The sequence below is a fragment of the Cladophialophora bantiana genome, assembly GCF_000835475.1.
Source record: "Cladophialophora bantiana CBS 173.52 unplaced genomic scaffold supercont1.17, whole genome shotgun sequence".
NCBI lineage: Eukaryota > Fungi > Ascomycota > Eurotiomycetes > Chaetothyriales > Herpotrichiellaceae > Cladophialophora > Cladophialophora bantiana.
This window is the reverse complement of record NW_015971591.1, coordinates 863,347-890,348: the sequence shown is the minus strand read 5'-3', so window position 1 is coordinate 890,348 and position 27,002 is coordinate 863,347. Positions and strand designations below refer to the sequence as shown.

At 52.5% G+C, this 27,002-nt stretch overlaps 12 protein-coding genes across 12 annotated transcripts; 5 read left to right on the top strand and 7 right to left on the bottom strand.

Moving 5' to 3' along the window:
• Positions 1–197: 197 nt before the first annotated feature.
• Z519_10280 (uncharacterized protein) lies at positions 198–1,123 on the top strand (the record flags this gene model as incomplete). Its single annotated transcript, XM_016767997.1, has 2 exons — positions 198–998; positions 1,055–1,123. 2 exons carry the CDS (start codon positions 198–200, stop codon positions 1,121–1,123), a joined length of 870 nt encoding a protein of 289 aa, XP_016616095.1.
• Positions 1,124–2,761: 1,638 nt separating this feature from the next.
• On the top strand, positions 2,762–3,973 carry Z519_10279 (uncharacterized protein; the record flags this gene model as incomplete). Its single annotated transcript, XM_016767996.1, has 2 exons — positions 2,762–3,071; positions 3,135–3,973. The coding sequence occupies 2 exons, from the start codon at positions 2,762–2,764 to the stop codon at positions 3,971–3,973; spliced, it is 1,149 nt and encodes a 382-aa protein (XP_016616094.1).
• Positions 3,974–4,520: 547 nt separating this feature from the next.
• Z519_10278 (uncharacterized protein) lies at positions 4,521–4,878 on the bottom strand (the record flags this gene model as incomplete). The annotated part of the gene is made up of 2 exons (XM_016767995.1): positions 4,521–4,731; positions 4,829–4,878. The coding sequence occupies 2 exons, from the start codon at positions 4,876–4,878 to the stop codon at positions 4,521–4,523; spliced, it is 261 nt and encodes an 86-aa protein (XP_016616093.1).
• A 1,050-nt stretch (positions 4,879–5,928) lies between these two features.
• Z519_10277 (YbgI/family dinuclear metal center protein) lies at positions 5,929–7,233 on the bottom strand (the record flags this gene model as incomplete). Its single annotated transcript, XM_016767994.1, has 1 exon — positions 5,929–7,233. One exon carries the CDS (start codon positions 7,231–7,233, stop codon positions 5,929–5,931), a length of 1,305 nt encoding a protein of 434 aa, XP_016616092.1.
• Positions 7,234–7,859: 626 nt separating this feature from the next.
• On the top strand, positions 7,860–8,174 carry Z519_10276 (uncharacterized protein; the record flags this gene model as incomplete). Its single annotated transcript, XM_016767993.1, has 1 exon — positions 7,860–8,174. One exon carries the CDS (start codon positions 7,860–7,862, stop codon positions 8,172–8,174), a length of 315 nt encoding a protein of 104 aa, XP_016616091.1.
• Positions 8,175–9,053: 879 nt separating this feature from the next.
• Z519_10275 (uncharacterized protein) lies at positions 9,054–10,895 on the bottom strand (the record flags this gene model as incomplete). The annotated part of the gene is made up of 1 exon (XM_016767992.1): positions 9,054–10,895. One exon carries the CDS (start codon positions 10,893–10,895, stop codon positions 9,054–9,056), a length of 1,842 nt encoding a protein of 613 aa, XP_016616090.1.
• Positions 10,896–14,777: 3,882 nt separating this feature from the next.
• On the top strand, positions 14,778–15,488 carry Z519_10274 (uncharacterized protein; the record flags this gene model as incomplete). The annotated part of the gene is made up of 4 exons (XM_016767991.1): positions 14,778–14,873; positions 14,921–15,144; positions 15,199–15,410; positions 15,463–15,488. The coding sequence occupies 4 exons, from the start codon at positions 14,778–14,780 to the stop codon at positions 15,486–15,488; spliced, it is 558 nt and encodes a 185-aa protein (XP_016616089.1).
• Positions 15,489–15,864: 376 nt separating this feature from the next.
• Z519_10273 (uncharacterized protein) lies at positions 15,865–18,160 on the bottom strand (the record flags this gene model as incomplete). Its single annotated transcript, XM_016767990.1, has 2 exons — positions 15,865–17,772; positions 17,849–18,160. 2 exons carry the CDS (start codon positions 18,158–18,160, stop codon positions 15,865–15,867), a joined length of 2,220 nt encoding a protein of 739 aa, XP_016616088.1.
• A 397-nt stretch (positions 18,161–18,557) lies between these two features.
• Positions 18,558–19,588, bottom strand: Z519_10272 (uncharacterized protein; the record flags this gene model as incomplete). The annotated part of the gene is made up of 2 exons (XM_016767989.1): positions 18,558–19,112; positions 19,172–19,588. The coding sequence occupies 2 exons, from the start codon at positions 19,586–19,588 to the stop codon at positions 18,558–18,560; spliced, it is 972 nt and encodes a 323-aa protein (XP_016616087.1).
• A 929-nt stretch (positions 19,589–20,517) lies between these two features.
• Z519_10271 (uncharacterized protein) lies at positions 20,518–21,588 on the bottom strand (the record flags this gene model as incomplete). Its single annotated transcript, XM_016767988.1, has 1 exon — positions 20,518–21,588. One exon carries the CDS (start codon positions 21,586–21,588, stop codon positions 20,518–20,520), a length of 1,071 nt encoding a protein of 356 aa, XP_016616086.1.
• An 815-nt stretch (positions 21,589–22,403) lies between these two features.
• On the top strand, positions 22,404–25,099 carry Z519_10270 (uncharacterized protein; the record flags this gene model as incomplete). The annotated part of the gene is made up of 3 exons (XM_016767987.1): positions 22,404–22,648; positions 22,697–24,212; positions 24,308–25,099. 3 exons carry the CDS (start codon positions 22,404–22,406, stop codon positions 25,097–25,099), a joined length of 2,553 nt encoding a protein of 850 aa, XP_016616085.1.
• A 649-nt stretch (positions 25,100–25,748) lies between these two features.
• Z519_10269 (uncharacterized protein) lies at positions 25,749–26,789 on the bottom strand (the record flags this gene model as incomplete). The annotated part of the gene is made up of 1 exon (XM_016767986.1): positions 25,749–26,789. One exon carries the CDS (start codon positions 26,787–26,789, stop codon positions 25,749–25,751), a length of 1,041 nt encoding a protein of 346 aa, XP_016616084.1.
• Between the last annotated feature and the right edge of the window lie 213 nt (positions 26,790–27,002).

The following is a 27,002-nucleotide window of genomic DNA, read 5'->3' as shown; positions in this document are numbered from 1 at the left end:
CATCGTTTCCAACCTGACGGTTCGCCCGCAGCTACTCCGTACAACATTGGTCTCAGCCCAGAGCTGACACCAGCAGATCGGCTCACGACGAATTCTCCCAACCTGATAAAGCCTAAAGGGATTCATTCATCTTCCGCTCTCAGCGCTGCCATTTTGACTAGATCCAAGCACGCAGGTATACTCCTTCAAAGGTCAACATGGTTGGAATGCGTGGTACACTCCTGTTGCCACTTTGGATCACTTCGCTTGCTGTACTGATTGGCAATGCCGCGGCGGTCGACTTCGACGAACATGCACTGAACAATTTTTTTGCCAAACGACAAAATTACACTTGTAGCACCGAGGGTCTCCAGGACATCTGCCAAACAAATACGACGGAATGTATTGATGCAATGTGCGCATCATGCTCCGGTTACGTGTTGATTGCAAACTGCTGTGCATTGGCCAGCTGGGAGGCAATGATGCAGTGTCTTCTCGAACTGATGAGCGATCCTTCCGAGCTCACGATGACAGTAGCGCCCACGTCAACCAAGAGCTTGGATACAAGCACAATCACAGCCCTCTCGAGCGCGACCATAGAGACCGGCGGATTGGAAGCTTGTTCTAGCTTCCAAGGAATTGTGGGATCGTGCGAGTCGCTGATTCCCGGCTTCGCAACAGAGGCATTCGGACAACAAGCAAGCTGCGTATGCTACAGTAACGGCACATATCAGCCTGATCTCTACGATGAGGCGTTCTTGGGCTGCCTCTCCTACCTGTCCACCGCGAGCCCCTCAGAATATGCCAGTATCGCCCCCGGATCTACCATTCTGGCACCGTGCAAAAACGTGGCGACCACAACCGAGCCGCAGTCGTCTCTCAGTACTCATTATATTGGGCGCTTGACCAGCAGCACCTCGGCAGTTTCTCCTCCCTCAACCACATCAGCTCGATCAACAACCACAGGTCCCACCCAGACACCAATTGCGGATACCAATGGCAGCGCCAGCCTAGAACTGGTAAGTTCGACGAAACCCCTCCATGTGTCCAGAAGTCAGCTGAGTCCGCCAAACAGAGTCGTGAGATGTCGTTGGGCTGGTTGTGGTGGCTTTGGGCGACTTGCGTAGTGGCCACACTATTGTAAAGTGGGAAACCAGATTGCGTGACTTTACTCCAGCGTCTTTGGCTCTTTGGCGATACGTGCTGTGGGGATGGAAACTTGGAGACATTCCAACGAGGCGCGCAATTCTGCGTCTGGACTGTATAAGCTATTTTTGGTCGAATGGGAAAGGCGTCTGGTGGCCCAAGCTCTTCAGGACACGATCTGGACTGGGCAGAGCAGACCCAAAAGGGGATCTCTGCTTTGGGCGGAAGCATGATGCTCGTGTTCTGCTTACGTTCTGGTCTTAGCAGCGTTACTAGTTGAGTAGTTTCGAGTTAGCCTGTCCATTCTACCGAGCAGCTAGAAACGAATCTGCCAAGTGCTCTATAAGGCTGAGAATAATTGCCACCGAGATTGCTGTGTCGCGACAACATTTGGGCACAAGTTGCTCGGCTGAAGTCAGGCAATCCACGCAGACCACCATCAGGGGCCAAGACTCGTGAACTCGTCACCCAAGAATGAGGCTGAAAACGAAGTCACACGGCATTTTGCTGGCATAAACGAGCCACGTCTGGCCTAGTTAGCCCTGCCAAGCGGGGAGGAGACCGCACTTGCAAAGTTTCGTTACCAAAACCTCTCTAGGCTTGTCTGTACGAGGTACTCTTGCATGAACACGGGAAACCCAGGCTGTGACCGCTGAACTATTGGTTGCACAGATGGCAGGCAACGTTTAAAGGCGGGCTGAGACAAAGACACGAAAGCCGCATGATCCCGGGATCGATGAATTTTGGCCCCCCTCCCTCCAGTTTTTCCTCGGCGGAAGGAAATGGACTGGTCAAAAAAAAAAAAAACCCTTGCTGTTACAGCCTGATCCATCACTACATACGGAGTACTTGTGAAGTTGAGCCATAACGCGATGTTACGTAGACAAATCCGAGTCTGAGATGAAGCCACGCACCCACGATTACCAATGTTTGGTAGAGACGCAGCCAGGCAACAGCGTTCTACCCACCCCTTTGGCCTCTTTACCGCCAATTATGGCCAGTTGAAGGTTTTCGATAGGGGGCCGAAAATATGTCTACGAGCAACTAACTGGTGACTTGCCTCGGTATGTGTATAACCCTTTGCTGAAGGGAAGACTCAGTCCCGGGGGCCCACGCGTCGTTGGTACCAGCGCCGCCCCGTTCCGTTAATCTGTCCACGAGCTTGAGTCGAACGAGACCTGAAGCGACCGATTCTGTTCTACGGTCTTTTTTGCCGACGACAACCTTCAAGAGCCTCCTTCCAGACTTGTACCTTGAGCCTATCAGCGGCCACGGTATGACAGTGCCCCAGTGTATACGGAGGTATACTAGGGTGTACCCAAATCGCCTGCACAGCCCGCACACGCTAATGCAGCCTCATCCCGCAAAATGGGTCGTTTTGAGACTTCTGCCTTTCACAGCCGAATCGAAGCCAAGAGGGCCAACGAACTGGTCGAGCCGCAGTGTGCATTGCTGTAGACACAACGAGGCGTATTGCTAGAGTCTTTGACCTGCGGCTGAGGTTGAAACCCATCGAGGCTCTCTCCATAACAATGATCCAACATCCTCAATGTTGGGCAATCCCGTGGGATTAACCCAGGCTCAAGTTTTCTATCCTTCAGAATCCCTCTTGTGTTGTGACCGCTCTTGAGACACCATGAGAACAGCAACGTGGCCGTTGGCTTTCGCAGCCCTCATATGCTCCCAATGTCTTGCAGCACCACTCTCATCTGCAGCAGCGAAAGCCGAGCGTGCATCTCTTCGTTTGCCCGTCAGGAAGAGCCCTGTTACAGGAGGAGTCCAGCGTCGCCAAGTGTCTTCCACACTCGAAAACACCGGTTACCAATATCTTGTCGACCTTGAAATCGGCACTCCGGCACAGGCCATTGAACTCAGCATCGACACCGGCAGCAGCGATATCTGGGTCTATGGACCTGGCTCGTGCACAAGTTGCCTTGGGGGAGTTTGTAAGTCATCCATACGAATTGCCGACCTCTCCAAGACCTACTCATTAACTTGAAGCCTCCCAGTTGATCCTACCCAGTCGACTTCAAGCGTCGATGACAGCAATCTCGGGGAATTCTCAACATCCTACTTTGACGGCACGGCGGTGTCGGGATACTTCGTCGACGACACCGTAGAGTTCGGCTCCGCCACAGTGACGGGCGTCACACTGGCTGTAGCTACCTCCGCGGCCACAACGAACCGCGGCATCATGGGAATCGGACTGCAAGGCCTCGAGTCGAGCGAAGTCAAGTACCCTGAGTTTCTGGACGACCTGGCGAGTCAAGGCTTCATTGGCACGCGATCTTACAGCATCTACCTCGACGACCTGGAGGCTGGCAGTGGGTTCATCCTCTTCGGCGAGATCGACTCGACACGATACTCGGGCGACCTGGTCACGCTGCCCATTATTCCTTACACAGATGCAGCACCCCGCCTGCAGGTCGAATGGACATACATGTCCGTGACCGACGACACGGGCGAAACACTGGCCCTCACGCAGTCGACATTCTCATACCCCGTGGCCATGGACACGGGTTACACGACGACAGTCCTTCCCGTGGAACTATTCAACGCGCTCGCGACCGCCTTCAACGTCTATGCCGACAATAGCGGCAACTATCTTGTGGATTGCGACATGCCGTCGGGATATTTCACCTTCGGTTTCGGCAGCGATCCCTACGTGTCGATCGACGTGCCGTTCTCGGAGCTCGCCGTGCCTGTCCCCGGAGAAGCGGGGACCTGTCTGTTCGGCTTCCTGCCCCAGGAGCAGAGCGTCATCAGCTTCGGCGACACCTTCATGCGCAGCGCCTATCTGTACTACGACTTTGACGACATGACCATCAGCCTGGCACAAGCAGCTTGAGACATGAAACAGTGGGGAGAAAGTAATTATACTCACAACTGCATCTGTGGCTTGGTGGCGGTATTTGGCATAGATATAGCGAAGGATGGAGTTTGGGGCCATAACGTATACGGGAGTAATACAAAAATGTGAATTGCTGATCTCTTCACCCTCACGCGCAACTAGACCTCTTCCACTGATCCTTTTGAGTGCTTCTACGTATCGTTTCCGCAGCGAGCAACGCCTTCTCCATGTCTGGCCTTTGCTTAACTAGCTCGACCTCGCAGGGCAGGTGGCTTCGTATTTCTTGTTTTCGGCTGACCTGCCCGCCAACATGTCCGCACCGAGAAATCATCCAATACTCATTTTGGACCCCATATATACACATTACTAGCAACAACGAATAGTGGTATAAGCGAAATCGCGGTCGTCCTAAAGAGAACGTTCCATCATGGATCAAACACCTAACCCTACACAGTTGGAGTGAAGGCTTAGAGCTGGCCATGGGAGCCGGACTTGGAAGCGGCCGCCTCACTGGTGGTGGGCGACCGTCGTTCACGGTCTGTCTTTAGTTCGCGACGCTCTCTTCTGCGATATTCGGCTGACCCGCGTCGTCGTCACCGACAAATGCCAGTTTCTCGTCTCCCGCAACAGGAGAGATCTCTTCCGGATTGACTGCCGCAGACTTCTCGAGTTCAATACGTTGTGAGTCGATGCTCCTCAGGCCGTTGTGGTCATGGTCATGGTCATGGTCTTGATCGTCATCGATTTGGTAGTGGCTGTAGTCGTACTCATACAGTTGGCAGAATTAGAAATTCTTAGTGGCGTTATTTGTTTGGGTGCATTTGCCGTGTCATCCACTACAGTCCATGTCACAGGGAGCCGAAGAAAGTTGATGTCGAGTCAGTTGCAATAAACACGCCCATCGTGTCGTACTGTACCGTATCGTATCCTACCGGAGTCGGAGTTGATGTTGATGACTTTGACGTCTTGGATCTTTTTGGGGACAAGCCGAGCTGGGGAAGCTGCAGGACGATTCTGTTTGCTTGGTGCTGAAATTGCCCGGAGGGACAGAAGATGATGATCATAGGACGGGGAAGAAGCAGAGGACGATAGATAGACGGATAGATATTTATAGCGAGGGTCCTTGAAGGAAACCTTTGTCTGCGACTAACCTCAATGTTAAACACGAGGGAGAAACGGAAGGTGTTCGTGTCTATTGACAATGTCGTGCTGTTCTGGCGCTGTCAAAACGGTGACAACTGCCGACAGCACAAACGAATCACTTCCGTCACCATAAGGTAAGAGGGACACAATTTAGTAGGTCCAGCAGATGCTCTTTCTGGAATCTTGGTAACACTACGTGCATTCGGAAGAAGTCGAAGTTATAGCACTTCCGGCGCACCAATATTCCTCGTGGTGCGTTCGCGACGTTCTGCGTGCAGCTCGGACCGAGCTAGACCCGAGTTGCCATACTGTCAGCAACACACATATCAAATTGGAGGTATTGGTGGAAGCAAAGGTTGAGTCGGGGCGCGCGTTCCAGAAGCATCGAACATGACGGATACTTGCTCAGAGCGCGACTGTAAGGAAGACCATCGCTAGGGCGTCGACAAGGCTGCCGAGAATAGCCAAGGCTATCTCCTTAAGCCTATCAGCGTCAGTGTCGTTAAGGTCGCAGAACAGCTTGAGGTACCCGGTAATCGTGAAGACGGGCGAGGAAGTGACTCAGGGGGCGACTGGTTTTTTTGCTCCTGTGTCCGTTGGCAGGTCGATAGATCTCGAACAACAGTCGGAAGATGAGAACCAGGAAAGGCAGTCTAAAGTAGGCCTTCATCAAGTCCCAGTGCCGAGTGATAAGGACTGAGGCAAATCGACCTGGTGCCCTGCCGGTCATGGTGATCGCGACGCAAACTAGTCATGGCCATCGAAAACTCGTTCGCCGTGCCTGGATGCGGATTTCTGATGCCTTCCGCTTAACTCTCTCCCATCTCGATTTTGACCCCCTCCACTGCCGTCTCATCCAAGACAACAACTCCATAAGGATCTCTATCCCTCTCACTGACCATCACTTCCACGGTCTCATCATTTAGCATCCCTTTGATTTGCTCAGTCACCCCACTCTTTCCACCCTCCTCGCCTCTCACCTTGGCCCACTCCTCTTTAATTTCCCTCTCCAACTTTTCTCTCATCACGTTCCAAAGATACCCTCTCTCGGAGTTCGAGTGGAACAGGGCAATGACACAACCACCTCGTTCGATGACCGACAGGGCCTCATGATGACTCAGCTCGCCCGTGAATATCAGGTCCGCCTTACAGCCACGGACAATGCTTCCTCCGCTACCTGGACATGTAGCAACGCTGGAAATTGCCATGTCCTCGAGGTTTCTCCCCTGGGGAATGGCTACCGCAAAGCCTTTGGGAAGGCCGATGGCGTGAGCAATGCGGGTGATCAGAAGTGTTAGGGGTTGTGGGGAAGCAAATTCAATCAACCGACCAGCTCCGGTATTCGAAGTATTGTAGGCATCAGAGGAAGTGTACTGATTCGCTATGTCAAGTGATGCGCGAGGGGACGGCGTGATGACGCTCCGAGTGTGAGAGATGACGCCGGCGTGGAAATCAGATGTCGGGAGCGGCAAGCTTGGTTTGGAGTAGGTTCTGCGCACATGGCTGGGGCGAGAGAGCTTCATCTTTGCTTTGGGAGTGGTAAACGGGTCAGTCATTGCGTCCTGATCGTGACCAGCGGAAGGAGACGTGGGTTTTGTAGACGTACTGGAATCGACTTCTGAACCGCTTCCAGACGTTGTAACTTCTGTGTCCGACGGAAGAGAGTCTGCCACATATGATTCTGGCTCTGGATCCTCCAACTTCCCTGTCACGATATCACAGAGCCAATCGGCCATGCCATCGGGAACAATATCCACCGCAGTGTGCGGACAATATACGCTAATACCATGCGCAAGCAGCAGTGTCATGGACAATTGTTGGGTGTCGTCCGCGGTTATGGACTTGAGGCCGCGGAAGATGATAGGATGGTAGGCCACTACCACCGAGTGCCTATTCTCAATGGCCTCGTCTGCGACCGCGCGGGTAAGGTCGACAGTCAACAGTACCGAGTTGCGGTTTCGAGGCCGGGAGGGGATAAAGGGAGCTTCGACTAGCAGACCGGTGTTGTCGAAGGATTTGTCTGCTAGGCTCTCGGGGTAGAGTCGGCGCATCGAGGACACTACGGCGGTGGTGAAAGGGGAGACATGGTAGCCTTGACTTTGAAAGGTGCTCATCCTACGACAACGGATTGAGATGAGAGGCGCCTTGAATTTTGGGACCGGGACAACTTGAGGCAGAAGATATCGAAGCATCAGCAAGCTATTTCAAAGCAGCACATTGTTGGCACAGTCAATGAACGAGCGAGTTACATTGTGGTCGAAGCATGTATTTGTAGTTAACCGGCTGTCGCGTTGGCAGTTGGAGAACAGCTCCCTGCGCGAGGCTGCGCGAGGCTGACGAAAGACTCAATGACGCATTGCGACGAGTTCTCCCGGTTCTCTCGCTCTCTGCGCTACCGAGGATTCTCCTGCAGGCTTGATTTCCAATTTCCAGCACATAAGTAATCGACTGTCAATTAGACCAGAAACCCTCAACAGCACCGTATTAAGACACATCCAGCCAGTTATCCGTCGCCCTTTCCACCTTGTCAGCATTAGCCGTGTCCATGCAAGTCTGTACTGCTTCGGCATTGCAAGCTGCCCGCCGAGCAACAACTGCGAGCGTCCGCGCAAATAGCACCATCACCAGACCAACATCCTCCCAGCGCCTAATAGTCAGACCACAGTCCCTTCTCTCGCGCCCCTTTTCCGTCACAACCTCGCGCCCATTCACAAACTCCTCCTCGAGCAGTTCCTCACCCATGGCCGCCCCTGCAGACACCGAAGCCGCAGAAGTCGCCGCATCCTCCTCTCCACCCATCACACCGGAGTTCCTCACCGAGAAACTCAAACAATCCATAAACATAACCCACATCAGTATGGAAGATATGTCGGGCGGCTGCGGACAAGCCTTCAACGCCATCATCGTTTCCCCGGACTTTGAGAAGAAAACGCTGTTGGCGAGGAGCAGGTTAGTCAACGGGGTGTTGAAGGACGAGATCAAGGCAATCCATGCCTGGACGCCCAGATGTTTGACGCCGGAACAGTGGGAGAAGGAAAGGGAGAGAATAGGATGAAGGAAATGGAGGCGAGGTGAGAGCAAGAGGTCGCGCCAAGGTTGAAGTTTGCGTTGTGATTAGTGACATTTGTTGATGCACATGACCCCAGATTGGCCATAGCTACATCAGCTGGAACAAGTACGGCTCTTCCAGAGTGCTGGGATCAGGACTCTGCGACTATGAGCACCCGCGCAGGATTATCTGATGGAATAGGCAAGCCACTCAAAGTCGCAGCGTTGGTATTGGCCCCGAAAAAGAGAATATTATGTCTGTGATACTGCTCTGAACGATTTTGCACACCACATCTTCTTATAGTGCACTAGATTTTAGATTCTTCTGTACACCAAAACACCTGTTGCACTATATTTGGGCCACAGAATTTGTTTCCAAATCTCCCCGAGAGCGTGAGGTTGGTTGGCCAGGACAACCATCACACATACCATCAGGCTCCATCCACACAGATCGCGAGAAAATCAAAGCATATTAGCTTCCCTCGCAGACAAAACTCGGCACCGAAGGGTCGGCGGCCTTCCCAGAATCCAATAATCAATCGTGAAGAGGTATCGTCAAACAAAAACTCGCCAATGGCTTTTTCCACCCCTATGTCTCTCGTCAAGTCATGATATGGGTCGCTGTGTACCCCTGTAGAAAGCTGACGGACCCTTTTTTACTCGGCTGACACTCTCCGATGCCGCTCGATGTTGTCCCAACGTCGTGCGGTGCTGTCGAGGCTCTAAAGTCGTAGAGTAGATGAGGTCGCACAGTCAGGTGAATAGCATGTCCGTAACTGAAGATGGTCCCTCCACTGAGAGGTCTTCTTCTTGAAACATGGCCATTTGCTCAAGAGCTTATACATGCCTCTTGCTATGATCCGTCTCTTTAAATATTGAGCTATAGTCATTGTCGCATAGGAGCGGCCATCGATTGTTGTTGAGGTGGGTATATACGTTGGCGTTTATTCGTGTTTCCCATATCTGCTCCTCCAGCCATCTCCGACTGACCTCTCCTGTGCTGCTGCTGGTGTTGCTGTTGTTGTTGTTGTTGTTGTTGTTGTTGTTGTTGGTGGGCTATCATGCCGGGACCTCTCATCCCCACGGGCGTCTGCGGTCCGGCTTGAAAGGACGTTGGATTTCCATTCGCATCCACGTAGTGTTGTTGTTGCGCCATCCCGGCGTAATGCATATTGGGATTTACTGGTGACACTCCCGAGTACTGGCTGGGAGAATTCCACGTGCCAGTTGATCCCGCCGGAGAAGCTCCTGCTGACATATCGTCTCGAACCGAGTGCGCCGTCGAAGACGCCGCCCCTGACGCTGCAGTCGTCGCCGACATCGGCTGCGTCTCCATACCCTGCGGTATCATCTTTAGATGGGCCAAGTGTTTCTCTAACATATCAAGCAGTGATTTCCGCGTGAACGGCTTAGGCAAAACATCATCCATGCCGTGGTGGAAGTACATCTGAATGTCATCCGATCGAATGTTGGACGTCATTGCGATGATTGGGGTTCGGTCGAATTGTCGGATGATATGACAGGCGGACACACCATCCAAGGAGGGCATGATAATGTCCATCAAGATCATATCGTATTTGTTTCCTTCCTGCATCCTGTTGACGGCTTGCAGTCCGTCGAGTGCCGAATCCACAACGCACGAAAATGAATGCAAGAACTTGCCGCCAATCTGTCGACAAGTCGGGTCGTCTTCGACCAGGAGAATCCGCGGCGGTCGACTCCAGCCAGGATCAGATAATCCGCTCTTCTTCCGCGTGTCGGCAAACTGTGTCCGGGGATCCGGACCGTCTTTTGATGGCAAAGGGCAAGGAATTTGATGAAAGTACTCGCTGGACATGGGGTCAATGCCGTTGGTCGACCCCATCGGATATACCGCCGTCTCTAACTCGGCTGGATTGATCTTTGAGTATCCCATGCTACCACTTGAGGCAGCCGAGTTGGGTCCACCGAACTGGCCAGTTCGAGGGTCCTGTCCTATAGGCGGGGTATGGATGTTTGAGTTTATTTGTTCAAGCCCTACCACGTTGAATTGCCCATCGGCATTAATATCATTCAACAGCTTCACAGCATGTTGCAAGGGTGACGCTGGGGTGTCTTCCTCCTGCGGCGGCATATTTTGGCTGGTAGGAGTCAACGTTGTGCCAGTTTGTGCCGAGTCCGATGGTGGAGCAAACAATTGCTTGCTGTCCCTTCGCTGCTTCGCATCAACGGCTTGTAGGTATGTCATAACCTCTTGCATGACTTTTTCATGATTGACAACCGTTTTTTGGAGCCGTAGAATTTCATGCGTCACCATCTGATACTGGGACTGAAGCTGGTTGTTGCAGGACACCAAAGTCTCTATTTGCTGTGCTTGTGCGACAATCTGTTGGTTCATCAGGTCGAATTGTTGGATGGGAATCTGGTCGTCGTTGAGACTCGATGGCTTGCGAGGTGCTGGGGCCTTTCGTCTGATATTGTCCAGACTGTCCTTGTTATGCTGCCGGAACTCTGGATGTTTAAATTCCCAGGCGTTGGCGCCATACATTGACGCTCCACCGTCCTCGTTATTCTGTCGCACCTTATGAAAATCGTATTTGTTCAGTTGGCGGACGAAACTGGCGAAATTAGAGTGTTTGAAGTGTTTTGGTAGAATTGACTTGGTGAACTTCTCGTTCTCCAAGACCACGAAGCTATCACCATCATCACCCCAGCGCACTACTGAGGAGTATGAAGGGTCTTCAAGCATTCTGCACATTGATTAGCCACGAGAGCAAACACGGATGCTTTGTCGCAAGGAAGATGTACTTGTACAGCTTGCGCACGAAGTCGCTCGAGTTGTTTGCCGACCCACCCTGGCCCTCCATCTTGATTCACTTGCGGCTCGATTTTCCTCGTGTGCGATATGTCCTCCGACAGCTAGGTGTGCGGCGACGCTCACAAGAACGTCGACGTCCTTCAATCGTGGGTGATGCAATTGACTGCACGATGCCCAATCACCGCAGCATCGCTGGAGATGCGCCTCAAGGGTCGAACAGTGCTCGAATGCGGAAGAGGCACAATCTGGGGATGAAAGGTATGCGTGTCCAGTCGTCAGATAATGGTTATTGGAATGGAATGTGCTGGCGGCAGAATGCTAGTCAAGTGGCACAGACAAAGTTGGGTGGAGGCTGCTCGAGGTTGGAGGGCACAAAATGCTGGCTTTCGGCTATTCGGCCGCAGCAACTCCAGGAATCGCAGATCTCGGGGGGTGGTAGGAGAAGAGAAAAGAGATGGCGCCGAAATTTTCGAGTTCCCCAGGAACAGAGCGAGGATAGAATCGGATTGCCGCGATCAAATGGAATGTGAGCGTCGACAAGTGCACGGTGGTGGTGGAAGATGTATGTGTGTGTGGTGTCGGAGAAGGGAATGAAAATGACAGACAATAGGTTGGTCAGTGCTCTTTCGGGGGGGAAGATGAGAGCAAGTTGGTTGCAGGTTGCAGGTCGCAGGGTTGTTAGCTAGGATCTTGGATACGGAAGGGGGCTCTTGCGCCTGGCGAGGAGAGAGCAAAAGAGCAACAGAGCAACAGAGCAAAGAATTCCCTGTGACTTCTGGGAGGCGACTTTGGCGTTGGCTCATCTATCAGGACGCAAAGAAGGACCACCCACACTCCGCTGCTACCATCCAGTCAGCGTCATCGAAATGACCACTCAACTGGTTTAGGCGAGCATGGGATCGCATCTCTTTGTGTCCTGTCCGGGGCGACCAAGGGAGCGATAATACTGTGCGGCTAAAGACCCGTGAGAGGAGAAACAGAGGGGAAAATTCGGTTAATTAGGACCCATTGATGGCCCTCCAAGGCTAGTTGTTCATGGGAAACTCGATCAAGGAGACCAGTGATGGGGTGCTTCTGGGATCAGAGCAGGAGGAAAAGAGAGGATCTGATCGGGGGACGCCCAGCTGTTGATGGGATAATGGGCCCATGGCTCATGGGACTCCCCGACGGCCCACTAGGCTCCTCGTGTCCCCTCATCAGCCCAGCCCAGCCGCCAAAGTTTCAGCGAGTCCCCCGCCGGGCTGCATTCGCTAGAACCCACCTCTTGCCCACCGCCAGGAGACGACTGGTGGACATGACGCGTGCGGCGTTGGCTCTGACACCGATTTGGCCAGCCCAAGACTCTCTTTTTGCTCACCCGTCCTTCCCAAAACAAGCGGCGCAACGATCGACCGTCGACTTGGAAAGGGGCGGAATTCAATCTGCTCCAAGGAGCACTCTTCCAGGCCGATCATTGACTTTCCTGGAATGCCAATACCTGTCTTGGCCTGCAAGAGTCTTAACCGAGAAACGCAATGTTTCGGCTGATCAGAATCCACAAAGAGTGCAAAACTGCCAGGGCTGGGGAAGAAAGAGATGGCTTCCTGTCCGAAAAAGCGACCATGCGGCGCTTGTATCAATTGCCTCAACAATAGCTTCCCAGCACCCCAGTAGATGAAAAGGGAGCTTGACTTTGTCACATTCCGCCATTCCTTTACGGGAAATGTCGCGAAATCGCCACCTGCATCCCGCGGAGTTTGTTCCTTCGGGAACATCGACAAGCTGTCTTTGTTTTGATCGCGCTGTATCTCTTACCCTTGGCGACCCAACCAGAATGTGCCTGGGCGCGCGGATCAGACCATTCGCTGATCCGTGTTGAAAGAAAAAAAGCCCAACTTGGACAACGAATGGAGTTTATCACCAGGACTGGCGGTATAAGGCTCTACCAATGAGAGGTTGATCAGGACCTCCCTGGAAATGCTCGCCGCATGACGATCAGAACAAGGTTGTGGGCGTAGCGGAAATGGCTAAATCCGCAAGTGTCATACTGTTCGCTGAACTCTGTGTTTGAAAGTCTCTGTCAATAGTGAGCTTGTCGAGTGGTAAATTCGCCCCCATCTTGCGCAGGAACAAAGACGGGCCAAGTCCAGCCACCAGTGGGTCCCATCGACCGAATCGTTCTTTGCCCAGAGTGCCTGGTGTGTGTACCGAGTACTGGGTACCGAGTACATCGAGCATTAAGCATTGAACCGAGCCCCTGGTGCTCGTCCTGGCGAGAAAGCATGTTAGCCGTCGCATTCTCCATTCACGCTTCCATGCGCTCGCTTCTTCGTTACGGCGATCTGCGATCGCCGCTTCCTGTCCTTCCGTCCGATCCAGGGAAGGCGTCTCTATCCAAGCCACAGGAATCTGTGGCGGTGCAATATGTTCTTTCAACGCTGGATATGTAGGAGAGAGAGCAGATCTATCTGCTAACGAGTAACTGCTGTGGTACAGTATGAACGCTCTTCCCACCTGATTGATCTCCTTCGCATGCTGCAGACAAGGTAGAATTCCTCAGAACAGAATTAGATGACAGATTTCTCCATTCTCGGTGAGGCCGAAGCCCGTGCGCAATACGAGGTACCTTAAGTACCCAGTACAGTCTAGAGAAACGCAGCTTGTTCGACCTAGACTTCCAGTGACAGCTTGAGTGACAGCCTGGGTGACAACAGAACGCCAATTCAGCGTTTCGTTGACAAGCCATCAGCGGGGAATAATCCGAGTTCTTCTGTTGGTCTAACCATGGACAAGTCTAGACCATTGCCAACACGAACCGAACCCTTGGGTCAAGGAATGGCTTCGGGAAGCAACCACGCGACTCGACAAAGCCTGATGGCGAAAAAGCAGGGGCTAATTCTGGCGTAAGGGGTGCAAATTTGGCAGGTGCCAGATTGTTTGACTGATGATCAAACTCGGAGCGGTGAATCGCTGGGCAAATACCCAGTGCTGGCGTGACTGCCCTGTTAGACATGTGTCCTAGAACGTGACGGCGTTTCTTTAAGGAACGGTGCAAGGAGGGCTGCAAGCCATATGGTAGCAGCGCATGCTGGCGAGACAAATGGTACGAGGTCTTCTAAAAAAAAAAAGCCATCCTCGCTGCTTAAGGTGAGTTGCTGTACTCCGAGATTCGCAACCTCAATCCTTGGTAAACGCCTGCTGTTTAGATTAAGTCAGTGGTGCAGCCAAAATGTCTTCAAACTCGAGTACGAGCATCGGCGCCACAGGTATGTACCGAGTAGTTCTACCCCAAGTCTCAGGACTGCGCGACAACATCATTGGCGGTGTCGGAGAAGAGTCAGATTAATCCTTGCTGTACTCGGTAACCATCGTCTCCTCTGCGATTCACATGCACGTACTTCGTCCACAGAGGGTCGTCGAGACTATTTCAAATACTTGATGCAGTCTTGCCTGTTGATATATCGGGGTGGAGCGACAGAGCTTGGAAGGATCGGGAAGGATCTTGAGGACACCGAGGAGAGAGTAATCATTGGCCTGGAAAGGCACCCACAGGGGCTCAGAGGGGCTCAGAGGGGCTCCTGGTTGGCTCTGGAAGGCCCCCTTGGCCTCACCAGGCTCAGAGCCCCCGACAGCTCAGAAACTCCCCCGCAATGATGTCGTTCGCACCTGCGACACAGAGCTAGTTGGCCTTAAACTCCGCTCAATGCTAAACGCGAGGAGCTCAACAGCAAACAACAGGTGAAGTCGAAGTGAATCTCCAGTAAATCGCTCCTGCACTATATTTCAAATTCTTTTCTATTCAAATCGCTCTCACTCTCTCATACAGTCACATAAATGTTCTCTCGGCCCTTCTTCAGTTCTTCCACTTCTCTTCGTCCCATCTCCCTCACTCCGTTCTTCAGACAGTTCTCATCAACACCAGCAATCATGGTATGCGTCTCTGTCCTTCTATTTCTAACTCACTGACCGTCTCGCAGGTCAAACAAGGCGACTCCATTCCCAACATTGACCTCTACGAGGATTCCCCCGGTAACAAAGTCAACCTCGCCCAAGAACTCAGCTCTGGCAAAGGTCTCATCATTGGTGTCCCTGCTGCCTTCTCCCCCTCATGCTCCGACACTCACATCCCAGGCTACATTGCCAATGAAAAGCTGAAGAGTGCTGGAAAGGTCTTTGTGGTCTCTGTGAACGACGCATTCGTGTAAGAGCCCAGAAGCTCTCGTTCATTCTAGCTTGATTCTCACCTCTTCTATAGCATGAAGGCTTGGGCAAAGAGCTTGGACGAGTCAAAGAAGAGTGGCATTCGATTCCTCGCTGACCCTTCTGGAGAGTTCACTCGTGCCTGGGATGTGGAGTTCGACGCTGCTAAAATCTTGGGCAACAACCGAAGCAAGCGGTATGCCGTGATTACTGAGGACGGCAAGGTCGTCAAGGCTTCTATCGAGCCCGACAACACTGGAGTCACAAGTGAGTTCTGCAAACCTCCCCCATCCCTGAGATCATCGCTGACTCAGAACAGTCTCCGCCGCTGAGAAGATGTTGTAATTCAAGCAGCCTTCAACCGTTGAGATCACCATAAGCGTGGAATTTGTAACAGCGCAGTGAGAACAAAACTCAAACTGGACCTGAAAAATGGAGAAGGAAAAGGGAGATGGTACACGATTCCTGTTTCCATACGCCAACTTCAGTTCTCTGTTTCACCTTGTCTAAAATATCAAAAGCAATTGCAATCTTGCTTCTTTCGACTCTTTACAATGCTGCAGCATGGCAACATTCCAAGGCTTCTTTCACTAGAGGTTTTAGTCCGAAACGGATGAACACTGGTTCCAAAACTATGTACCTCGTTCTATCCAGACACCGACTGATGTTTTCATGCACTAACTCACTGGATTAATCGAAGACACAGACACGTCACCTGGGTTCAGCTCAGAAGGGCTCGTACTTCCGCCCCAGTCCTCGGATACAATTCTCTCACTGACCCAATCAGATTAGTGACGCTCTTGTCCCCATCGTTGTCGAACTTCTCATCATCATCGTCGTCGCCGCCATCACCATCGTCTGCTGGCGGGGAAGCCTCAGCATCGATTGTCTCCAACATGCCCTCCAATTCATCGTATTCGGCGCAAAACCTCTCCACGGCTTCGGCCACCACATCCTTGGCCAATGCGCGGTCAAATAGATTCTTCATTGCTTCCTGCGCATCCATGAGCGCCGAAGAGAGGAACTCATCCAGTCGTTGCGCCGCCTGGTCTAGGTTTTGGACGAGCCACTCCTTCCTTGCCTTTGGACCTTGACTCCTGCGTGAATCAATCTCTTGCATGAGCTCTGCAACGCCGGAAAATTCTAGGAACGTCGTCGTGACGAATTCCACTAATTGATTTCTCACCAGCTGAATCTCCCTAGTTGCTTTCTCTAGTGGGATCTGTGCAGTTGGGACGTGCGCCGACACATTTGCCAACGTCGCTTTTAGCGCGGTCAAGTAGTTGATCTTGTAGATGCTACCCCTTCGCACGTCGGCAATGTTGGTTGCAGACTCGGCGCATGCAGCTAATATTCTGCTCAACATGGTTGCAAAAAGCCGCTCAAGTTCGAGCTCACTCATCTGTGGACCCCTCGCGCGACACACGTCGTTGAACTGCGTCAACGCCGTGGCCAGGAACACGGGCGGCGTTAGATCCGGCGGCGCCTCCGAATCCATGCTTCCAACGGCGGTCGCGGTCTCTTCTTCTATTGCCGTTTCAAATTGTGACAGCGTCGATGATTGGAGAGCCTGAACGAGCATAGCAAGAGACGAGCTCGGGCCGAGTAGCTTTGAGAAGATTCCGCGGTAGAAATCCAGAAGGTTGAACGTCTTGAACATGAGCACAGGATCGCCCGAAGTTCTCACGGCAACGTCAATCCGTGATTGCAGGGTTTGAGAGACGAGGGAGAGATTGCGCGAGATGAGTTCAGACAGCACTTTACGACCGTCAAAGACCGGCTGCGTGTCTTCTTCTTTCTCCACTTCTGTGCTGGACATAGATGACACGCTCTCTCGTCGTCCGCGGTTGATCCGCGCCCACGGCTCGGTCGCCTTCCCGGCACTTAAACCCCGCGAAATCTCATCCGCATCAGACACAAAGAGCCCCTCGAGAGCTTCTTTCTCCGAAACAGCAGCGGAATGCATCCACGCAAGCATATCGCCTATATATCGTAACGGTTCGTGTGCGGAAAATTCAATCGCTTTCGTCCCTTCCCTGCCAGAACCCGTCAGGGCTTCCTGGAACGCCTCCGCCAATGTAGTTCGTCTCGCTTCGGCAAAGAAATCGAGGCAGTTCTGGAACAAACTCGGCCTCTCGCTAAGCACTCTCAAGGCGCGACGGATTGAGCCGCTGATATTGGGGTCTTCTAGATCAAGCGTCTTGAATTCTCGTTGGATCCAATTGTAGAGCTTTTTGAAGGCCGCATCCAGGTTGCGGGTCGTTTGTTCGAGCAATTCCAATCCCAGCCGTGACGATGATTCCTCGCCGTCTGGCGAGGAGTTGTATCCCAACAGAAGTTCGCAGTCCTTGTGGATTTGCCGACACCTCGCCAGGATCGTGAAGAAGCGTTCATCAAGCGGTTCCGCGGAACTGGTCAGGATATTTAGGTCTTGATTGGAGATAAGGAAGTGGTTAGAGAATGCAGTCAGGAGTGAATGTTTCATTTCGACATCTCGTTTGCGCGTCATGAGAGTGGAGAATTCTTCGAGTGTGGGTGCTGACTCTTGTTTCGCCGCCAGGATATGTGTGCGTATCGAGTCGCAAGTGGTGTTGAGGGTTGCGAGCAAGGTCCCGACGCGTTTGAGTTGCTGTGATTGTATTAGAGGAATGGTTCGAGCTGTTCAATTGTTGGGAACAGCTGATTAGAGCCACAGAGACACATACCTCCGCAACCACGCCGAAATCATCCACGATCTTCGCGTTGGAATCAATCACCTCCTTCTGTGCGTTGGCCTTCAAGCTCCTCCTTGTCTCCTCATTATTTTGAACGCCTCGCTCGTCGAGGAGTCGCAACGCATCGCGGGTTTCGTAGTCGGCGTAACTGACCGAGAGGACGCTGGTGAGTTTTGCGGTCAGAGCAGTCGAACGCTTGGAGGAAGGAAGACCATCAGCACCGACACTGCCCGGGGTGATGGGACTGTCGAGCCCACTGGTGACGGTGAGGCCATCGAGGCTGGTGAGAAAGGGTGTGGCCATGAATCAGAAGTGAAGGAAATGTGCCCGTTGCATTTGTCTAATTGCTTTGCTGGACCTTACAGGACAAGGCTGTGAGAGAAAGGGCCAACGCCGCTTTTGGAAGATGGTGATGGTGGGGTCATTTTCAATAAAAGCAGCGGCTTTAGGAGGGGCTAGCAGAGGCCCAGCGGGGCGTTGTGTTAATACTTCAAATCCCGTCAAAACGTCCCTCTTACTCTTGAGGCAGGCCGAGTGTTGGTTCCGCAATCATCTCAGCATCCGTTTGCTTCTCGCTCTATCTAAGCCTCAAGGCGTCCCCGTGCGCTTGACTCTGCGGGATTCCCCTTGGTTCTTGAAACCGCCACCACTGCAATCCATACGAATCCTTCTATCTCGTAAGGCATTTCAGTCCATCTATTTACATCTGCGAGATAAGCCACTTCACACCCCCAATCAAGTTGCCCACAAACTGCTGCCCCTCGGGAACAGAAGGGAAGATCCAGAAATAGTGAGGCATTCCCTTGTAGTGATCATGTTTCGTGGGGACGCCAGCCTGCTTCAAAGACGCCTCCATCACATAGGCATCGTCTCTCAGGGGATCCTTTTCACAACTAACCAGGTATGTGGGTGGGAAATTCGCATGATTCTCCTTGGCCAGAGCAACGAAGGTATCGCTGTCCTTGGGGTCAGCCTCTGCGTGCTCGTAGAAAATCTGCATTGACTTCTTGTCGATAATGGGGACCCCCTCCTTGTTCTCTTCATATGCTTTGAAAATATCCTTGTACTCTTCGGGAACATGATCCCAGTGCAGCGTACAAGGCACAATGGCGGCGATACCCTTGATCCCATCTCGCTTCGAGGGGTCTTTGACCAGACGATTGGCGATTTGCAGGGCCAGTGCACCACCGGCGGAGCCGCCAATAGTGTAGAATTTGTTTGGGTCACCTCCGTAGGAGGCGGCGTTTTGTCGCGCCTAAACCGAGGTTAGTAACCATGGCTGCTGTGTAATGGGCGTCTGGCTAAGTTGCTCACCCATTTGTACACGGTCAAACAGTCCTGAAGCTGCGTGGGGACCTTGTACTCAGGGGCAAGTCGATAATCCACACTAATAATAATGGAGGGAACAGCTTCGGCGACGATTCGGCAGAGCAGATCATCTGAGTTGAGGTCGCCAGTCATCCATCCTCCTCCATGTGTCCAGATGGCGACAGGAAGGGGGCCTGACTTGGCCGCTTCCTTTGGTGTATATAGGCGATACTTGATTCCCTCAACTTCGCCATCTTTGCTCTCGACGGCCTCTGATGGGGGAGGTAGCTGAGGAAGAAGCATCGCCACCAGTTGATCATATTGGGCTCGAATTTCTTCTGGGGTCCCGGTCATGACCATACGACCGCCCAGGTTCTTCTCCAGCTGTCGTTGCCAGTTAGCGGAGGGGAAATACGGAGCCATGGGAGTTACAGTAACCTACATCGAGCCATGATTGTGCGTACGCCATGATGTGACTGCGTGTGAGGTGAGCGATGTAATGAAGAACAGATCGAGGCTATGATAGTCTACCAAATCATTAGCTGAGCCGGGCTGCAATGTGAGACGTGTGAAAGACAGTTCGGAGCACGAATTTATACTCTGTACCATGGTTCGGTTCGACCTCGGTTACATAAACCGTGACTGAGACGGAGGGGCATAGGTGAGAACCATTGATCCGACAGTTAAGAGAGCGCAAAAGTCAACAGGTGTCGACATGGGCGAGTCAGAAGCCCAGAAATGTCGCTTGCAATAATTGTGGATTTTGGAGGAGCCAATTCCTTTGGGCGCTGTCCGCCTTGACACTGACGATGTCCACGCTACGGTGAATACCACAGTTGGGGGCGGGTGAGACTGGCGATTGGCGGATATTCACAGCCATTCCACTTGTCACTCATCGCGGAATTGATCCCATCATCATTCAATAATACAAAGGTATATCTCCTATCGAGGGGGCCTGGTCCTCGATGCAAGGTCTGCTTGCAGCATTGCGTCAGCCGTTCAGTCTGAATTCGACCAAGGCAGTCCTTGTATACGCTCATATACCTCTATTTAAGTAGCACACGTCAGCAGGATCCTTCGCTACGTGAGGGTCGTCCAGACAGATGATGCGTCCCCGATAACGCCGCCTGGTCTATCAGGACCACATTACTAACATCGCCGGGTTGAGGAGACGTACGAACTAAAACGTCGCCGATCTCAGCTAGCTACTTCGCAGTCATCCCTTTTGTAGGGTTGGAAACAACCGACAGACCGTTGATAACCGAGCTCAGGGGCGAAAAGAGATATCCTCCTGGTAGGTAAATCTTTCGACGTATGTCGACCCCAACAGTTGGATCCTCTCACATTGTCGTCTAAGAAGATTCTCCAAAGTTCATATGCCCCGTCTGTTCTGCATGTTTCATAGCCCCAGCCTCTCCAATACATGTCGCTCGGCAATCGTTACATCTGAGCCTGAACCCAGCAGTGTCGGTGTAATAGTGTTTGGCCTGTAGTTTCCGACATAAGGCGATGGCATGGGGAAGGACTTCGTCAGAAAGCGGCTGGACGAACTGCTTGACATCTGCTTCCGGCGATTCGCCATGTACGCTTAGAGCGATTGTGTCATAATGGATGCCAGAATACACAATGAAACAGCGGCTTTTGGCATCTTCGTTATACCTGTCCACTCGCAACGTCTGCACGTCAATGCTGCAGATTTCGATATCGAATTGCTGGCTGAGGATGTCAAGCTCAATTTGGCCGCCCCAAGCGTCCTCGGTCTGGATCCATCGGCAATATGCGTCTGGTTCTTTGTTGTCCAAGATAGCCTTTGTGTACTTTTGGCGATTGGCTTGAATGCTCTGGGCAATTATCGACCGTAGTTCCGTGACCGCATCCATATCTGACAGGACAGCGCTGGCAACAGCTCGAAAAAGACATGAATTGTCGTCTGGCATGATGCGTAGGACCAAGGTGCCTTGGAGGTCCGGACACCAGATTTCGGGCGGATCTGCCATTTCGGGGTTTTCCTTTCGCGAGAGCGACAGCGGCGCTGCCGAGGCTACTTGGGGATTCGGTCCTGATTTCGACGTGCCAGAGAGGGCCGTGGGTGCGGCACTGTGTTGTCTTGAAGAATCAGCTGCTCTCAGGGCACCTTTGACTGGATCCGAGGACGTCGGCTGAGTGTCACTCTTCTCGGTTGGTGGTTTGACTTCATTAACGATCAGTTGTTCGCCATTCAGTTTGATGTCAAGCTCTGAAAGAAGTTTTGAAGATGGCAGTTGATCGAGTGACAGTGTTTTTGGTGGATAGCCATATTTGACCTCGAATGAAGATAACGATGTTTCGGCTCTGATGGTCTTTCGGAGTGTCTCGACCGTGGCGGACTCATCAAGGCTGACTGTGTTGGATTTGCCAGAAGGGCCCCTGATCCGAACCCTCATTCCGTACTTCTCTTGAGGAGACTGGTTGGAGCGGATATAATTTACGATATATACTGCGAGCAGATGAAGTGGAAAAGAAAGTAGAAGGAGAAGATCGATCACGAGGCAAATCGGTGACCAGTTGCTAGTGACAAATGACAGCAACAATCTTGCCGCAGGCTCTTGCCACCAGAAGGATGTGGTCTTGAATCGAAGGGGACAAATTGAAGAATCGCCAAATCTCAGCCCGGTTTCTCGTTCACAGGCGGTTCGTTGTCTGCTAAAACCCTCCGACACGATTTCTCAGGTCTCGACACGTTGCCTCTTATACTCACTAGGCGTTTTACTCACGGGCCAGCGGTGACGATCAAAGGGGGTGAAATATCATAGGAACAAGTGTCTAATCAGCCCAGAGCGGTTTAACCCCAAGATTCGCCGGCCCGATATTCGACGCGACTCGTTTGAGATGCACAGGACGCGTTCGGAACCAGGAACTCGAAGGAGGATGCCATCTTCCAAAGGACCTTTGCACTGATGATAATTGTAGAAATGACCAACACAGTGATGTGGTGAAGGGGGAGGTGAAGCAGCGCAAGGTCCTCAGAGCAACTTCCGCCAAGACTTTGTCTCTGCGCCCCAGATTTGCCCGCAGTCCGCATGTCGCTGTTGTCGCATGTCGCATTCCCTTGGTAGAGTCGCGACAACATCATCACCTAGTCTATCTCCTGGCAGTAGCTCCTCGCACATAGATTGCCGCCACATGTCGTCGCACGAGGTGCCTTTCCAGCCCAATTACACGTCTCCACCTAGTCACGATAGTTGCGCAACAAAAAGACATGGCCGAAGCCGAAACCCCAAGTGCGCCCGTGACTGAACCGGTCCAGTCCATCGAAGTCGAGCCTGCTGTCAAGGAAGAGGATGCGGCTGATGACAAATCTGACAATGAAGGCGACGGTGCTGAAGAAGCCGAGGACGTCGCCGGAGAAGAACAAGATGAGCCTGCGGTTTCTATCGAACAGTACAAGGCCTTGAAAAACATCACCGATGTCGTGACGAATTACAAGATCAAGGTCAAGGATGAGTCTGTGCAGTGCCCTGCTCCACCCTTCCACGCTGACCTCTTCTTCAGGGACTACTATCCTTCCCAGCTCTTTAGGCGCAAGCCCAACAGAAGGGTCCTACCAGATTACCACGAAATCATCAAGGACCCTGTGGCTATCAGTACTCTTAAGCAGAAGATACAGAGAAAGCTATACACAGGCATCCCTGAGTTCGTCCGCGACTTTGCCTTGATTGTTCACAACGCCCAGGTATATAACAGACCGAACTCGGCTCCCGTGCGCGATGTCCTCCTGTTGCAGTCCATCTTCAAGGAGGAACTCAAGAAGCTGGTGGATGAAGGTTTGATTCAGGAAGAGGAAACGGTTTTCCCAGACCTCGGAGAAATCCCCGATGCAACCCCTGAACCGAGCCCGGTGTCCGACGATGACGACGACAATGAGGACGAGGAGGACGAGGAGGACGACGACGGAGCCGATGACGATTCTGAAGATGATCGGAGGAAGAGAAGGCGGAAAAGCGGCCGCCCGAGCATTTCAGGACGCAAGGGCCGCGATGAAGGCGACGACGCAGATCTACGAAAGCGACGAGGACGACCTCCCAAGGTCGACACGCCAATGGAAGCTCGAATCAAAGCCATCCTCAAGGGGCTCCGCAAGCCGAAGGACGACGCAGGTAATTTGAAAGTCCGTCATTTTGAACGATTGCCGGACAAGACGGAGTATCCGGCTTATTTTGTTGAGATCAAGGATCCAATCGCCCTCGATACTATCAAGAAAAAGGCCAAGAGAAAGAAGTATCAGTCACTTGAACAATTCATGAAGGATATTGATCTTCTCTTCAACAATGCAAAGCAATTTAACGAGGATGGCAGTGAGATCTACCAAGATGCGGTAGATCTTCACGCCGAAGCGCAGAAATTGGCCGAAATCGAAAAGGCCAAACCTGACGACGAGTACCTCATGGAAGATGGCCGAAGACCCTTGCCAGCTGGTATTTTCTACAAAAATGAAATCTGGAAGGTCGGCGACTGGGTTCACATTCAAAACCAGAACGATGTGACCAAGCCAATTGTTGCTCAAATATATCGGACCTGGGAGGATTCTGAGGGTCAGAAATGGATCAATGCTTGTTGGTACTATCGACCAGAACAAACTGTGCATCAGTACGAAAAGCATTTCTGGCCGAATGAAGTTGTCAAAACCGGCCAGTATCGAGACCATCAGATTGAGGAGGTGATCGATCGTTGTTTTGTCATGTTCTTTACCAGATACACTCGTGGCAGACCTCGAAACGTCGATCCAACAAAGGAGGTCTATGTCTGTGAAGCCCGGTACAATGAGGAGAAGCACAGCTTCAACAAGATCAAGACGTGGGCCAGCTGTTTGCCTGACGAGGTCCGAGACAAGGATTATGAGATGGACTTGTTTGATGTGCCTCGAAAGATCAAGAAAGTACCCAGCCCACTCAAGCATCTCTTGAAGGACAACATGAAAGAGACGGATGAGATTCCTTCTCCTCAATGGGGCCATCCCAATGCACCACCAATTGTGGGCGGAATCCATAAACATGCCCGCGGCGAAAATGTGAGTTTTTTTGGTTTGTGTGCGCGGTGTACACCACTTGCTCTAGCTTGATGGGACTCTCTTGCAGCATTTCCACTGACTTTTCTATCTCGCAGCAATCGCCGCCACCAGTTCCGACACCTCCTCCTCCTACACCTCCGCCTGTCGCGAGACAACCTTCGTTGACCACTGCTGCACCGCGTCCTATGATTAATGGCGCAGGAAATCACGTTCCGCCGAGTCTGCAGTCTCAGCTGACGCGCCCCTCACCGTCTTTGACTCCCAATCCATTCCAACACCAGTCGATCTCGCCTGCTCCTCAGTATAGCCGACAGACCTCCTATCAGCAGTCACAGCCTCATCTCCATCCAACCATTGCTCCCCAGACACCAGCCTCGCAACAATCACATCATCCTTATAACCCGCAACCCCAGATCCACCCTCAGCCGGCATTGACTCCCGCCCACGCCGCAAACTACTCGTCTTCTACCACTCCCTCCCAGGGGATGTATAATCGCCCTCTTCAAGGACAACCGGCAACCGCCGCTACTGCCACCTCTGCTCAACCATACGTACCTTTCCCTTCGTCGGTTACCGCTGGTTTCCCCGACCAACGCGTCGCCGAAGTCTTTGTCCTCTCAGACGCCGCCAACGAATCGATCCCAAAACACATTCGCGACCGATTCCCACAGGACGACCAAGGGCGCGTCCTGTTCTTCACGAAACCGCCCGTCCTGCATGACATGACGGTCAGAGGGAGAGATGGACAGCCTTTAAGACATACGGAAAAATATCTGGCCGCCAGAAAGGAGAAGGAGCGGTTGAGAGAGGAGAGGAAACGCGCGAGAGCAGAGGCCGAGAAGGCGGACAAAACAGACGCAATGAAACGTGCGAGAATTACTGTTTGAATTCGGCAAGTATTTTTTTCAGATGCATTGAGTGAGAGTGGAACGTTTCCCCGTGCGAGTAGGATGCATGGTGGTGATGACACAAGAGAAAGACATAATGTACTATTTTCTATGCCCAGCGTCGGCGCTGGTGGATGGACACCTGAGATCCCGTTACATCAAACAAGCCTTTAGCTCATAACCATTGCGTCCGATTTTGGCCCTGAATTATTCCTAGAGCCGACCCTTTGCTATTACACGTTGGTTAGCATGTGAATCGGGAGGGAGATGGTAAAATGGAAACATATCCATGAGTTCATAATATCGTCCCAGACAATCACGCGCCCTTGTTGAACATGGCATGCATCCATTCGACCAGGGCGTAGTTGCAGCTCATTCTGGATGTGTATCGCCCGTTGCGCATTGCATTGATGGACTCTGAATCGCTGATGGTATATAGTTCTGCTGGCACCATCACCATCACCACCACCATCACCACTGCTGCAGCAGCAGCTGCTGCAGAACGCATCCTTCTTCCTCCGTGCACTGAGATCGCAATTTCAAGGGTGTGGACTCGGTCTGGACTCGGTCTGGACTCGGACAAGAGAGGCGAGGCGAGGCGAGGCGACGTGAAGGGTCGTGAGGCGAGGTGGAGCGACCAGAAGGGAGGCTAGATGGCCTCAAACAACTCGTCTCTCCGTCTCCTCAGACGGTCCAGCTCTGCCTGTGCCCTCTGCACCTCCGCGCGCGACGTGTCAATGTCCGGGGGCAGACCGTAGAAGTGCCTGATGCGGCCTTCCAGCGCCTCGATCTGCTTCTTCTTGCGGCCCAGGGAGCTTTGCTTTGCGGCGAGGGTTGTGAGGTTGGGCTCGTCCTCCAGCGCGGATGATGCGAGCTGCTGCTGCCGCTCCAACACGGCGATCCGCGATCTGTACTCGGCAGATTTGAGTGTCAGTTGTTTCGTCTCGCGTTGGTGTTGGAGCGTGAGGCCATGGAGATGCGAATAATCCATGGTGGTGGGAGCAGTCGTTGTCATCGTCACTGTCGTCAGCGGTGGTGGAGTAGAGGAAGGCGTCGTCGGCGGAAATGACGGCGAGGTTGTATCGTCCTGTGGACGAGCTGACGTCGGAGTCCTCTCGACGAAGGCAGCGAGAGCTTGTTGGGTCTGAGCGATTTGGTTCTGGAGAGTAGCCGTGAGCGTTTCGATGGATGAGAGCTGGGATTCTTGGGCGAAGGTTTGGCGAGGGATGTTGACGATTTGAGATGTGAGAATTTGAAGGACACCAGGGGTCGGAGATGATGGGGACGAGGAAAGCGGCGGCGGCGGAGAGAGACAGCCTAAGAGGACGACAGAGCTGGCGAGGGAATAAAGAGCTGCTTGTGAAGGCGGCGCGAGCGAGGTCTCGAGCAAGGAAAGAATTGAACTCGCACTGTTCTCATCATCACCCGTCTCTCGTTGATGTTGTTGTAGACGTGTCACCTCCTCGTCAGCTGCTAGTTCTTCAGCTTTTGCATCAAACAGTAGCTCACGCTCTCGGTCTGCGGCGATATTTTCCGCCATGAGGCTCTGCAAGGCTTTGAGCGTCGTGGCATTGCGTTCGAAAGCCGGCACGGGTGATGGATGATAGAGCCTCGCGAGCCATGACTGGACGACTGACCAGGAGTGTGAGGCAATGGCTTGAGCACGGGCTTTGGATGGCGACGCTTGCATGATATTTGTTGTCTCTCAGAGCTAAAAAGAAGTCAATCTGCCTGTAGCAATACGAGAGTCGAAGGGAAAACTGTGCCTTTTCAATGTTAGATGTGTGTTTTGTACAATCCTTGAATTTGCCAGGTGTGAAAGCCTAAAGGTGAGAGCTCTAGGATCCCTCCCAGTTCCAAAAATGTAGCCACGATTCGACTCTAGTTCTCCCACCCTCAATCA